We start from the raw sequence: 14435 nt of genomic DNA, 5'->3' as shown, positions 1-14435 counted from the left end.
GTCCGTACCAGCTTCTCGAAGCACTTCATAGCTATAGGTGTAAGTGCAACTGGACGGTAGTCATTCAGACATCTGACAGAGTTCTTCTTCGGCACCGGGATTATTGTGGAAGTCTTCAGGCATGATGGGATGACGGCCTGGGAGAGGGACTGGGTGAAGATCTTCGTAAATACTCCGGCCAGCTGGTCTGCACAGTCTCTTAGTACCTGTCCCGGGACTCCATCTGGGCCCGTAGCCTTCCTCGGGTTCACTGCCTTCAGCGTGCGTCTCACCTCATGCTCCTCCAGTATAAGGGTGCAGCTGCTGTGGGTGTTGGGTGGAACTGTTGTGACGGCTGCAGGTGTTTTTCTCTCAAATCGGGCGAAGAAGCTGTTTAACTCCCCCGCTCGAGAGGCGTCGCCTTCAGCCGAAGGGTTACTGGGTCTGAAGTTGGTCATGTCTTTTATTCCTTTCCATACCTCCTTGGTGTTGTTGCTCTGCAGGTGGGCTTCCATTTTCCTCCTATGGTCGGCTTTTGCCTCTCTGATGCCTCTCTTCAGATTGGCTCTGGCAGCACTGTAGAGTGCCAGGTCCTGCGCTTTGAAGGCACTGTCTCTCTCTTTGAGTAAGCCCTGGACTGTTTTTGTCATCCAGGGCTTCCTGTTGGGGTAGACTCGGATGCGCTTGTCCACTGTGACAGTGTCTATGCAGTGTTTGATGTACCCCAGGACTGCTTCTGTGTACTGCTCCAAGTCTGGGTTTTCAAAAACTGACCAGTCTGTTGTATCAAAGCAGTCCTGCAGCTGTTCCATGGCTCCCTCCGGCCATGTTTTGACCGTTTTGGTTGTGATAGGAGCACTTTTTCTTATTGGTGTTCCTTGGCACCCTCATATCTGCTGACCTGTCCTGGACCCAAAATACAACTGTGGTCATCCGGAAGGCCCAGCAGAAACTCCACTTTCTGAGGGTGCTGAGGAAGAACAGACTGGAGAGGCAGCTGATGGTGACTATTTATCACTCGGGTGTCGAGAGCCTGCTGACGTACTGCATAACAGTGTGGTACGCCAGCTGCACTGAAGCAGACAAGCAGGCGATTCAGAGGGTCATAAAGTCTGCACCTAAAAATCATCGGCTGCCCGCCTTCCCTCCCTGAAGGATTTACATAACTCCCGTTGCCTTAAGAAAGCAAAAACCATCACCAAAGACAGCACATACCCTGGCTACCACCTGTTCCACCTGCTACCATCGGGCAGGCGCTACAGGTGCATCAGAGCCAGAACAAACAGGCTCAGAGACAGCTTTTTTCCCAGAGCTGTCACCATGTTGAACTCTAACTTATAATAATAATAATTCACCCCTGTACAATATCCTGCCCTAATACCCTACTGTGCAATACTAGCCTTCGAGTGTTATTTATTACTTCGGTACTCTTGTCTTCTTGTGTATATTGTACAGTATTTTGTATTTCTATAGTGTTTTGCATATTGTACAGGATTGCTTGTTATTTTTATTGGATAGTAGTCTGTTTATTTCAATTGTTAGTTTTTCCTTTATTACCTCCTGTATTATTTATTTTACCCGATATTTGTTCCCACAACCGCACTTTAAATTGGAGTCTTTAATCTCGTTATATGCAAATATGACAATAAAGTCTATTCTATTCTATTCTATTCTATTCTATTCTGTTCTATTCTATTCTAAGAACAGATCCCAGATGTCCAAAACCAAAAAAACAAGATCAAGAGTCATGGGAGGGCGGGACGGGGACTTGGCGGTGGGTCGCCTGACCTAGTGTCCCCGCAACCAGCGAAGGAGAGTCAGGTGGCGGCGACGTGTAGAACGCCGCTGCACCTGACGAGGCGGGCGACCCGGGAATGGCCACATCCGTGGTCGACGAGGAGGTGGGTACGTCGCCCCTCGTTGCAGGCGTGGAAGCTGCGCGCGTCGTCTTTGTGGCAGGCGTGGAAGCTGCAGGCGGCGAAGCTTGGCGGTGGGGAGCTGCTACTGGCGACGCTTGGCGGCGTGGAGCTGCTACTGGCGGCACTTGGCGGCAAGGAGCTGCCACATTTGGAGGAGCCAGATGAGGTGGTTCGGCCATTCGGTCAGGATGCCACCCAAACGTCTCCCTAGGGAGGTGTTACGGGCACGTCCGTCCGACCGGTAGGTGGCCTTGGGGAAGACTATGTCTCCCGGATGGCCTGGGAACGCCTCGGGATTCTCCGGGAGGAGCTGGATGAAGTGGCTGGGGAGAGGGAAGTCTGGCCTTCCCTGCTTAGGCTGCTGCCCCCGGGACCAGACCTCGGATAAGCAGAAGGAGATGGATGGATGGATGGAGATTGATTTACTGTACTATAACATTTTTTCTCGTTAAGACTGCATTTTCTTTAACATTACTTCACTGTATTTTTTTTTTTGTCCATCAATTTGGCGCTTGAATGTGGAAGTATTATTGTACACAGCAGGTGCAAGACATTGAAATCACGTTGACAACTTTTTGATTTCAGTCCTGAAGTTGGGCAACTCAAAACTATCGTTGAAAGGGCATGCTTTTTGACAACGTTTATTCAATGTCAGGTTCTGACATTGATGTGAACCTTGAATTTTGGTCATTTCCCAACCAATATTCTACAACACAAAACTTACGTTGACACATTATTTTTGACGATGTTTTACGCAATGTCAGGTTGCGACGTTGATTTGACATTGAAATTTGGTAATTTCCCAACCAATATTCTACAACACCAATACAACGTTGAAACAACATGCTTTTTGACAACGTTAAATCCATATTTAGTTCTGATGTTGATTTGACCATTAGATTATGGCCATTTCCCAACCAATATTGGACACTACAAACACAACGTTGAAACGACATGCCTTTTGTCAATGTTTATTCAATGTCAGGTTGTGACGTTGATTTGACATTGAAATGTGGTCATGTCCCAACCAACAAGGTGGATCCAACATTAGAAATCAACATTGTCTCAATTTACAAATACAACTATTTTGCGAGGTTGTTTCGAAGTCACTTTTAAAGGAGGTGTCCGTATAATCAACGTTGTATCCATTTTTTGTGCCTGCTGGGACTCCTTGATAGTGTTGGTTAGTATTTTGATCCTGTGATGTCCTATGTGATGCAATAAAAGTTTTGACATGCAATACATGTGTCGATATTTACCAAGGACAGTTGTTTCCCCCCCCCCACACCCCTCACCCCCACCCCCCAGACGACGTGCAGGTAGTAAGCGTCCATAAAAGGTCTGAGCAGGATTTATGAATCCTCTTTTTACGGGCGTGTAAAACTACTCATTAACCCATGAGAAAACTTTGCTCATTTGTCACATGACAAATGGGGGGCGGGGGGACGAGGCAAGACCTCAAAAGGGAGGTCTGTGCCTGCACCACCAAGCAGAACAGCGCCATAGTAACCATGAAGACCACACTCGCCAGCGCCGCTCTCCTGGTCCTGGTCCTGGTTCTGGGCTGGAGCTGTGAGGCCTTGCAGGTCCAGGTAAGACTCTGTGCTGTCTGTTCGTCTGCAGGTGCCTTAATGCCTCCACTCCTTGCAGGAGAACGGCTTGTCCTTCTCGCTGGAGGCCGTCAAAAGGCTACAGGAGATGTCGGGGAGCAGCAACCCTCGCCTCAGGTCCAGCTCCTCGTCCATGTGTGAGGACCCCATGCTGCCCCAGGAGCTCCTGCCACTGTGCAAACAGAAGGGGGCGTCGGCCTCTCTCGCCAGACTAGGTGAGACTTCGCCACTCTCCTCCCGTCTCCTATCGTTGTGTCACCACAATAAAAGCCCACAGTGCTTTTTTTTTCTTCATATATGCGTCTTTGTTGCAGCCGTGGTGCCTCTGGACGTCTGCGAGATATGCGCCTTCGCCGCCTGCACCGGCTGCTGAGCTAACACGCTATTAAGAGCTCCTAGCTTCTTTTTCCTTCTCTTCAGTTTGCAATTTTCTTGTCAAAATGCGAGCGGAAGGAGAAAGTTTGTTACTTTCAGGCGTTTGAGCCCTTTTTCCTGTCGCTTTTATGTTTTCTTTTGTTACATTTCTATTTAAAATGTCTTCATCCTGTTTTTATTGTTTGGAATAAAAAAGTGTGCATTGCAAGTCACGTTGTTGTGTGTGCAACTTCTTGTTAGTCCAAGTCACGTTGTTGTGTGAGTCCACTTCTTGTTAGTCCAAGTCACGCCGAGAGGAATGTTGTGGGAGTCCACTTCACACCTCAACCAACACCAGAGTAGTTTTATCTTTTGTCTACATGTTCACATTACTTTAGCACATGGTACAGTACAACAACACATTGGTACAGTACTTTAGCACTTGGTACAGTACAACAACACATTTTCACAGTACTTTAGTACAGTACAACAACACATGTTCACACTACTTTAGTACTTGTTACAGTACAACATCACATTTTTACAGTACAACAGCACATGTTCACAGTACTTTAGTACTTGGTAAAGTACAACAACACATGTTCACAGTATTTTAGTACTTGGTAAAGTACAACAACACATGTTCACAGTACTTTAGAGCCTGGTACAGAACAACAACACGTTTACAGTACTTTAGTGCAGTACAACAACACATTTCCACAGTACTTTAGAACCTGGTATAGTACAAAAACACATTTTCACAGTACTTTAGTACAGTACAACAACACATTTTCACAGTACTTCAGTACTTGGTACAGCACAACAATACATGTTCACAGTACTTTAGTACTTGGTACAGTACAACAACACATGTTCACAGTACTTTAGAACCTGTACAGTATAACAACACATGTTTTTAGTACGTTAGTACATGGTACAGTACAACAACACATTTTTACAGTACTTTAGAACCTGGTATAGTACAACAACACATTTTCACAGTACTTTAGTACAGTACAACAACACATGTTCACAATACTTTAGTACCTGGTACAGTACAGCAACACATTTTCACGGTACTTTAGAACCTGGTACAGTTCAACAACACATTTCCACAGTATTTTAGAACCTAGTACAGTACAACATTAGCCCGAAACATGACTTTTATGAGTAAACAAACTATATAACATGATATATTCTGCAACAATTGTTTACCTTCACAACACGACGTAACTTTACTTAATAACACAAAACAAAAAATGTACCCAACAACACAACTACATAAAGCCACAACACAGCGACTTTACCTGACAATCACAGCACAACAACTTTACTCGACAACACAACAACATAAAGCCACAACACAACATACCTTAACCCGTGGGTGGGCAATTAATTTTTACCGGGGGCCGCATGAGCAACCCGAGCACTGCTGGAGGGCCACACCGACAATATTTCAATTAAATGTTGCTCAAATTATTTTTGACATACCGTTAAATAAATAATAATAATAATAATTTAATTTAACCTAACTTAACTTTATACAAAAGCAGATTGCTTTTGATAGTTTTATTTTTAACACTGTCTTACACAAGACTTCTTGATGTATATTACAAACCCTGTTTCCATATGAGTTGGGAAATGGTGTTAGATGTAAATATAAACTGAATATAATTTTTTTTTGTATCCTTTTCAACCCATATTCAATTGAATGCACTACAAAGACAAGATATTTGATGTTCAAACTCATTAAACTTTTTTTTTTTTTTGCAAATAATAATTAACTTAGAATTTCATGGCTGCAACATGTGCCACCGTAGTTGGGAAAGGGCATGTTCACCACTGTTACATCACATTTTCTTTAAACAACACTCAATAAACGTTTGGGAACTGAAGAAACTAATTGTTGAAGCTTTGAAAGTGGAATTCTTTCCCATTCTTGTTTTATGTAGAGCTTCAGTTGTTCAACAGTCCGGTGTCTCCGCTGTCGTATTTTGCGCTTCATAATGCGCCACACATTTTCGATGGGAGACATGTCTGGACTGCGGACTGTGGTGATATCCTTTAGAGATTGACATCGGTTTTTGATACAGTGCCGTCTGAAGGACCGAAGGTCACGGTCATTCAATGTTGGTTTCTAGCCATGCCGCTTACGTGGAGTGATTTCTCCAGATTCTCTGAACCTTTTGATGATATTATGGACCGTAGATGTTGAAATCCCTAAATGTCTTGCAATTGCACTTTGAGAAACGTTGTTACTAAACTGTTTGAATATTTGCTCATTCAGTTGTGGACAAAGGGGTGTACCTCGCCCCATCCTTTCTTGTGAAAGACTGAGCATTTTTTGGGAAGCTGTTTTTATACCCAATCATGGCACCCATCTGTTCCCAATTAGCCTGCACACCTGTGGGATGTTCCAAATAAGTGTTTGATGAGCATTCCTCAACTTCATCGGTATTTATTGCCACCTTTCCCAACTTCTTTGTCACTTGTTGGTGGCATCAAATTTTAAAGTTATTGAATATTTGCACCAAAAAATGTTTATCAGTTTGAACATCAACTATGTAGTCTTTCTGGTGCATTCAATTGAATATGGGTTGAAAATGGTTTGCAAATCATTGCATTCTGTTTATATTGACATCCAACACAATTTCCCAACTTATATAGAAACGGGGTTTGTACAATGCAAAAAAGTAAATTTTTGTCAATTTATCCTGCATCCTCTTTAAAGTTAAACATTTTTCCCCATCAGATTTGGACAACCATCTGTTGTCACACCTGCCAGCTTGTCCCATTTCAGTCCTAACATGTCCAAACACGCATTTACCTCTGTGAACAAGTCATTACCTGTGGTTGTCCCTTTTAATTGACTGCATGGCTGCCAGCTCCTCCATTATTTGAAAGTCTGCTGTTATCCCACGTAAGAAGATTAGCAGCTGGGCGGTGTCACGTACATCGCAGCTTTCATCCAAAGCCAGCAAAAAACAGTCAAAGTCGGCCGTTCCGTTTTTCAGCTGAAGCTCCAAGTTTCCAGCGATGGTCTCAACCCGCCTTGTTACAGTGAGTCGGGAGAGTGACACATTCTCAAATGCGCCCAACTTCTCCGGGCAGAGTCCAATAAGCACTCCTTAATAAACTCTCCGTCAGAAAACGCCTTACTTTTTCTGAAGATTTTGAAAGAAATGACGAAACTTATCCTGACGGCTGCATATCTGGGGGTGTGAAATTTGGCAAAAAGCCCTTGTTGGGTTTGCAGTTGCACCATCAACGCATCAGCCTCCCTTGCGCTCGCTTCATCAGACAGATTCTGGTATTTTTCCTCCTGCTTCGTCGTGTTGCGGCGATTCAAATTATATTATTTAAACACAGCAATCTGTGTACCACAAATTAAGCACACGACTTTACCTTTCATCTCTGTAAAGAAATTCTTGGCAGTCCATATCTTGTTGCAAACACGGCATTTGTCATCAACTTTTCTTTTTTTAGCATGAGCTGACTCTCGGTGGTAACCGGGGATCACTTATCGCTGTGCACCTTCACTCACAGGTTACACACGGACATACGCCCATAAATAACACTTTTCAACATAAAAGAAGCACAGTTGTATTGCACACACGTCATAGATGGTATTTTAAATTTATTTTGTAATTTGTGATTGCCGCTGTTCACAATCACTCACAATCGCGCATGAGCATACATCCACACGGAAGTAATACAAATAATGCTTTTCAAAACAAAAGCAGCACCATTGTATTGCACACTCGACAGATACTTTTTAAAATGTATTTTGTAATTTATGATTGGCCTCACGCAGCCCGAACAGGGACGCACAAATGGCCGGATGTGGCCCACGGGCCGCAGAATACCCAGGTCTGCCTTAACCCGACAAAACAACAACATAAAGCCACAACACAACAACTTTCATCGACAAAACAAAAACATAAAGCAACAATTTTTCCAAACAACACAACAACTTGGGACTTTACAGTATGTTGTGTTGTAGCGATTGCATTTGTAGTAGCTTTTGTAATGGAGTTGTGGCAGAAAGTTGTTGTGGTGTGTCTTTCTGTTGTTGTTTCGTGGTGTAAACGTACTGTGTTGTAGCTTTATGTTATTGTGTTGTAGTACTTGCATTTTAGTGGCTTTTGGAATGGTGTTGTGGCAGAAAGTTGTTGTGGCTTTTTGTTATTGTGCTGTGGTGTAAAGTTGTTGTGTTGTGATTTTACAGTATGCTGTGTTGTAATGTTTGCATTTTACAGTGGATTTTGCAATCATGTTGTGGCAGAAAGTGGTTTTGTTGTGGCAGAAAGTTGTTGCGGCGTTTGCATGTGTTGTAACACATCTCGGCCATAAAATATTTAGTGTTTTTGCATGAAATGTTCTCGTAATATTTGTATTTTTTGACGTAAAATGTCAGCGTTTTTCTTTTCTATTGAGATGTCATTTTTTTCAAGGTTGAATCTGGTAATATTCCAGAAAAGTAACTCCAAGACCATCAGCATTTTGGGACTGTAATCTGTTAGTTATTTTTCACTCAAAGTGTTTTATCCGTTTGCATGTTGAATAAGGTTGACTTCCCCATGTGACTTGAGGCAAAAGGGCTGACAGTCATCGGTTTGAGCTGGGAAACGTGAAAAGACAGGATGTATCCTCCTAGAAGAAGGCAGCCTTAGACAAACAGCTGTAGGGTTGACAATTACGTCGACAGGAAAAGGACCAATGAAACGTGGAGACAGTTTACGAGCCTCAGTTCTTAGGGGGATGTTCCGAGAAGATAACCATGCCATTTGTCCTGGTTGATAGGCTGGAGCAGGAATTCTGCAACGATCAGCCACCACCTTGTTGTGTTCGGCTGTATGAAGGAGAGCAGCTTGTGTGTCCTTCCATACCTTTGGCACCTACGCCGATGATGTTGGACAGATGCCAAGGCCAACTCCTATTCCTGCTAAGGGAATAGTTCTGGTTGATAGCCAAGAGAGGCTTCAAAGTGGGTTAAACTAGTAGCAGAACTCAATTAAGAGTTATAAGCATACTCGACCCAGGAAGAACTGGCACTCCACTGAGTCGGGTTGTCTGCTGCCACGCATCTTAGTGCGGCTTCCATCTCCTGATTTGCCCGCTCCACTTGGCCATTAGTTTGGGGGTGAAAACCAGAAGAAAGGCTGACTGTCGCTCCAATTGACTTACAGAAGAGCTGCCATACTTGAGGTGAATTATGGTCCACGGTCCAAAACAATGTCCATTGGCATTCCATGAAGGCGAAAGTCTTGATTAATAAGGAGATTTGGAAAACAGTCAATAATTGTAAGTATTGCTGTATTACCTTCGGACGGTGGCAGTCCTGTCACAAAGTCCATAGAGATATGAGACCATGGTCGAGAAAGTAAGGGGAGCGGCTGTAGAAGTCCAGAGGGTGGACGGTGTGAAGACTTGCTTCGGGCACAGACGGAGCAGGCAAGGACATACTTCCATGTGTCAGCATTTATTGAAGGCCACCAGAATCGTCGTTTGAGCAAGTTGAAAGTGCAAGTTATTCCAGGGTGGCAGGAAAATCGATTAGTATGGACCCATTGCAACACTTGAGGATGGACAGAACTGGGCACATAGAGCAAGTTATCGGGTGCATTACCTGGATCAGACTCCTTAATATTTGCTTCAATCTCCCAACTAACGGCTGCAACAAAGCAAGTGGAAGGGAGAATGGTCACTGGATCTGAGGGGGTGTCAGAACAGGTTAACTGGCAAGAGAGGGCATCTGGCTTGATGTTCCTGGAGCCTGGACGATAAGTTAGGGTAAAATTGAATCTGCTGAAAGACAATGCCCACCTGGCTTGGTGTGAATTGAGTCTTTTGACATCTGCTGAAAGACAATGCCCACATGGCTTGGCGTGAATTGAGTCTTTTGGCAGTTTGAATGTAAGAAATACTTTTAACAGTCCAGACAATAAATTGCTTTTCAGCTCCTTCAAGCCCGTGTCTCCACTCTTCTAGTGCCAATTTGATGGCCAAAAAGCTCCCGATTCCCTACGTCGTAATTCCTTTCGGTCTGCAATAAACGACAAGAATAGAAAGCACAGGGGGGAGCTTGTCAACAGAGCTTGACCGTTGCGATACGACTGCCACAACTCCATAGTCCGAGGCATCCACCTCCACAATGAACTGACGAGTTTGGTCCAGTTGAATTAAAACTGGTGCAGTAGTGAACAAGTCCTTTAGTCTCAGCCTCCTCAGTCCAAGAAAAGAGAGTATATGACGAGGTTAATTGGCAAAGGAGTTGGGCAATTGGGCTGAAGTTACGTATAAAGCGCCTATGAAAATTAGCAAAACCCATGAATCGTTGGAGCTTCCGACGACTTGTTGGCTATTTTTTGGGGGGTCGGGTCTCACTTGTCCAGCCTCAATAATAAACCCCCCAAAAAAACAGAGTCACAATGAAAATCAAATTTCTCCGCTTTTACATACAATTTGTTTTCCAAAAGCCTTTGCAAAACTAGACAGACATGATCGACATGTTCAGATGGGGACTGGGAAAAAAATTGGAATATAGTCAAGATAAACGAAAACAAAACAGTTCAGAAAGTCCCTCAGAACATCATTAACAAGTGCTTGAAAAACGGCTGGGGCGTTAGTAACACCAAAAGGCATGACCAAATATTCAAAGTGTGCTATGGGGGTGTTAAAGGCTGTCTTCCACTCATTACCTTCTCTAATACGTACGAGGTGGTAAGCATTACGCAGATCTAACTTTGTGAAAATGACAGATCCTTGTAATGGATCGAAGGCTGCCATGAGCAAAGGTAGTGGATATTTATTTTTGATGGTAATGTTATTCAGGCCACAATAATAAATACAGGTACGTATGGACTTGTCTTTCTTTTCCACAAAAAAATCCGGCACCTAATGTGACACTTTTCGCTCCAGCCTGTAATTCTACTATGTAACCAGTTGATGGTGGGGTTGTGCAAACTCAACCAAGGATGTCCCAGCACGAGTGGTGTGTGAGGAGAAGAGATTCTCTTAAACTGAATCTCTTCGTGGTGGTTTCCAGAGAAGCAAAGTGTTAGCGGGACAGTGCAGTGAGTATCATCAGCCAAAAGTTTCCCATTTAAAGAATTAGCTTTAATGGGAGCTTTAAGTGCCTGTATGGGGATGTAAGACTGTTTAGCTAACTCAAAATCTAAAAAGTTATCTCCAGCACCAGTACCAATAAACGCAGACAGAGGTAGGGAAAATTGACCCAAACTAAAAGGTAGCTGGAAGTAACAATCTGGGGCTAAACGCTATTTGAAGAACAACCCACCAATGCTCCCAGGAGTCTTGGAGAGTCTGGTCTTTTTGGCCTGACTGGACAGGTGGTAATTAAATGACACAATCCCCCACAATATAGGCACTGACCTAGCCTCATGCGCTTCTGCCGTTCTTCAGGAGACAGCTTTGCTCTGCCCAGCTGCATAGGTTCATCAGTATCCTCAGGATGGGTAGGATGGGGAATTTCTGCGGCTTTAATTGCTGGTCTGTGAATAGTTTGAGGGAATTTAGACTGACCGGTCTTCTCTTGGCGGCGCTCACATATTCGGTTATCTAAACGAATCACCAATGAAATGAGTGAACTGAAACTTGCTTCTTCGTCTCTGCAAGCCAATTCATCCTTTAGCGATTAATTAAGAACCTTAACAAAAATCTCCATAAGTGCGTTGTCATTCCATCCTGAGTCAGCTGCCAATGTTTGAAACTCTACAGAATAATCGGCAGCACTACGACTTCCCTGCTGCTTTGCTGCACAGCAAGCATAATTTGGGTGGTCAAAAACTTGTTGGAAATGCTCAACAAAGTCATTGAATCTTCTGGGTGCCAGTGGATTCTGGGAATCTTCTGCCTCTGCCCATGTTAACACCCTGCCACGCAGTAACCCAACAATAAACAAAATCTTTGACTTACCTGTAGAGAAGGTAGTTAGTCTGAGTAGAAAAACGTTGGAACACTGCAGAAGAAAGCCTCAACAGCTGCTCAGGTCCCCATGAAAAGGCTCAGGGTTTGGCACGGAAACTTCAGAAGTGGTGGCAGAGGCATGAGGTGAGTCAAGGGTCAAAAGTGACTGGGCAGAGGCTGTGGATGAAAGTCGTTTCATCAAGACAGACATTTGGTTCGTTAGTTGACTCATCTGTGATACAAGGTCCTGATTTCTTTGGACAAGATGGTGTAGTGTTTGTTCATGGAGGCCAAGCAGGATGTCTTGATGTGAAACGGCTTCCCGGATTGCCGCAAGTGTGTCCTCATCAAGGGGAAGATCTGCTGGATTCATCATGGCCAGTTCGTTTTGTTGTGACCCAAAAAAAAAAAGAATCCAAATGCAGATCAGTAAAAAATCTATAATTAATAACCAAAAACCACTGGAGAAAATACATCAGTAGTAATGAAAGATCTACTCCAGTAAAACCGAGTCAAAAGTCTGTCTTCCACCTGAGGAAATACAAAAAACAGGAATTACAAAAGGTTCAGGGCAAAGGTCAGAGTAAGTGAGCTCGGGCTGGATTCTACCACAGGAAACGGACGAACTGGCACCGGCTGAGTGGAGATCCAGGGTTTAAGTCTAGTGGTTGATTAGCAACAGGTGGGCTTGGATGACTGGCAACACACCTGGAACTAACAACAGGGTAGGAGACTTACAGACACAAGAGGGGAGGGGAGTAGGAAAACAAGAGGGGAAAAAAGCAGGAGAACTGCCTTCATGACAAGAGCAGTGTCAGTGATGGAGGAAAGACATAAAAACATCAGTAGTAAATGCCAATTACAAACACATAATAACATCAGTTTTATATGTCAAACAAACAAACAAAACATCAGGCTTTAAAAGTCAAACATAAACACATACAAACATCAGTTTTAAATGCCACACATAAAAACATCAGTTTTAAATGTTAAACAAACATAAAAACATCACTTTTTAAAGTCAAATATAAACACATACAAACTTAAGTTTTAAATGTCTCACATAAAAACATCAGTCAAACAAACACCTACAAACATCAGTTATAAATGTCAAACATAAACACATACAAACATCAGTTTTAATGTCAAACATAAAAATGTAAAACATCAGTTTTAAAAGTCAAACATAAACACTTACAAACATCTGTTTTAAATGTCATAATCACATAAAACATCAGTTTTAAATGTAAAGCATAAACACATACAAACAGTTTTAAAAGTCAAACAAACACATGCAAACATAAGTTCTGAATGTCTAACATAAACACTTACAAACATCAGTTTCAATGTCAAACATTTAAACACATAAAACGTCTGTTTTAAATATCAAACGAAAACACATTAGAAGATCAGTTTTCAATGTTTAACAAACAAATAAAACATCAGTTTTAAATGCCGAACACAAAAACATAAAAACATCTGGTTTAAATGTCAAACATGAACACATAAAAACAGCAGTTTTGGGTGTCAAACAAACACATAAAAACAGCAGTTTTAAATGTCAAACGAAAACACATTGAAAGATCAGTTTTAAATGTCAAACAAACACATACAAACATCAGTTTTAAATGTCTCACATAAAAACATCAGTTTTAAATGTCAAATGAAAACACATTAAAAGATCAGTTTTAAATGTCAAACAAATAAAACATCAGTTTTAAATGCCAAACATAAACACATAAAAACAGCAGTTTTAAATGTCAAACAAACACATAAAAACAGCAGTTTTAAATGTCAAATGAAAACACATTAAAATATCATTTTTAAATGTCAAACAAACACATACAAACATGAGTTTTAAATGTCACACATAAAAACAGCAGTTTTAAATGTCCAACCAACACATAAAAACATCAGTTTTAAATGTCAAACAAACATATAAAACATCCTTTTAAAATGCCAAACAAACACGTAAAAACAGCAGTATTAAATTTCAAACGTAAACACATACAAACATCAGTTTTAAATGTCAAACAGCCACATAAAAACAGCAGTTTTGAACATCAAACATAAACACATACAAACATCAATTTTAATGTCAAACATTTAAACACATAAAACATCAGTTTTAAATGTTGAACATGAACACATACAAACATTTGCTTTAATGTAAAACATCTTAACACATAAAAGCATCAGTTTAAAATGTCAAACATAAACACATAATAACATCAGTTTTAAATGTCAAACAAACAAAAAACATCAGTTTTAAATGTCAAACATAAACACATAAAACATCAGTTTTAATTTCATACATAAACACATAAAAAAGCAGTTTTAAATGTCAAACATAAACACATACAACCATCAGTTTTAAATGTCAAACATAAACACATACAAACATCAGTTTTAATGTAGAACATAAAAACATAAAACATCAGTTTTAAATGTCAAACAAACAAATAAAACATCAGTTTCACGTAAATGTCAATCATAAACATATAAATCATCAGTTTTAATGTCAAACAAACACATAAAAACATCAGTCTTAAAAGTCAAACAAACACATAAAAACATCTGTTTTAAAAGTCAAACAAACACTTAAAAACATCAGTTTCAATGTGAAACAAACACATAAAGCATC

The 14435-nt window shown here is 41.6% G+C and overlaps 1 protein-coding gene across 1 annotated transcript; it reads left to right on the top strand.

The window, feature by feature from the left end:
* The first annotated feature begins 3313 nt into the window (after positions 1 to 3313).
* si:ch211-220m17.5 (guanylin family protein) lies at positions 3314 to 4095 on the top strand. Its single transcript, XM_061886375.1, has 3 exons — positions 3314 to 3490; positions 3549 to 3723; positions 3823 to 4095. The coding sequence occupies exons 1-3, from the start codon at positions 3329 to 3331 to the stop codon at positions 3879 to 3881; spliced, it is 396 nt and encodes a 131-aa protein (XP_061742359.1). The 5' UTR covers positions 3314 to 3328; the 3' UTR covers positions 3882 to 4095.
* The last annotated feature ends 10340 nt before the right edge of the window (positions 4096 to 14435 follow it).

The sequence above is a fragment of the Nerophis ophidion genome, linkage group LG02 (assembly GCF_033978795.1).
Source record: "Nerophis ophidion isolate RoL-2023_Sa linkage group LG02, RoL_Noph_v1.0, whole genome shotgun sequence".
In the NCBI taxonomy this organism is placed as follows: domain Eukaryota; kingdom Metazoa; phylum Chordata; class Actinopteri; order Syngnathiformes; family Syngnathidae; genus Nerophis; species Nerophis ophidion.
This window is presented reverse-complemented; position numbering and strand designations above follow the sequence as displayed.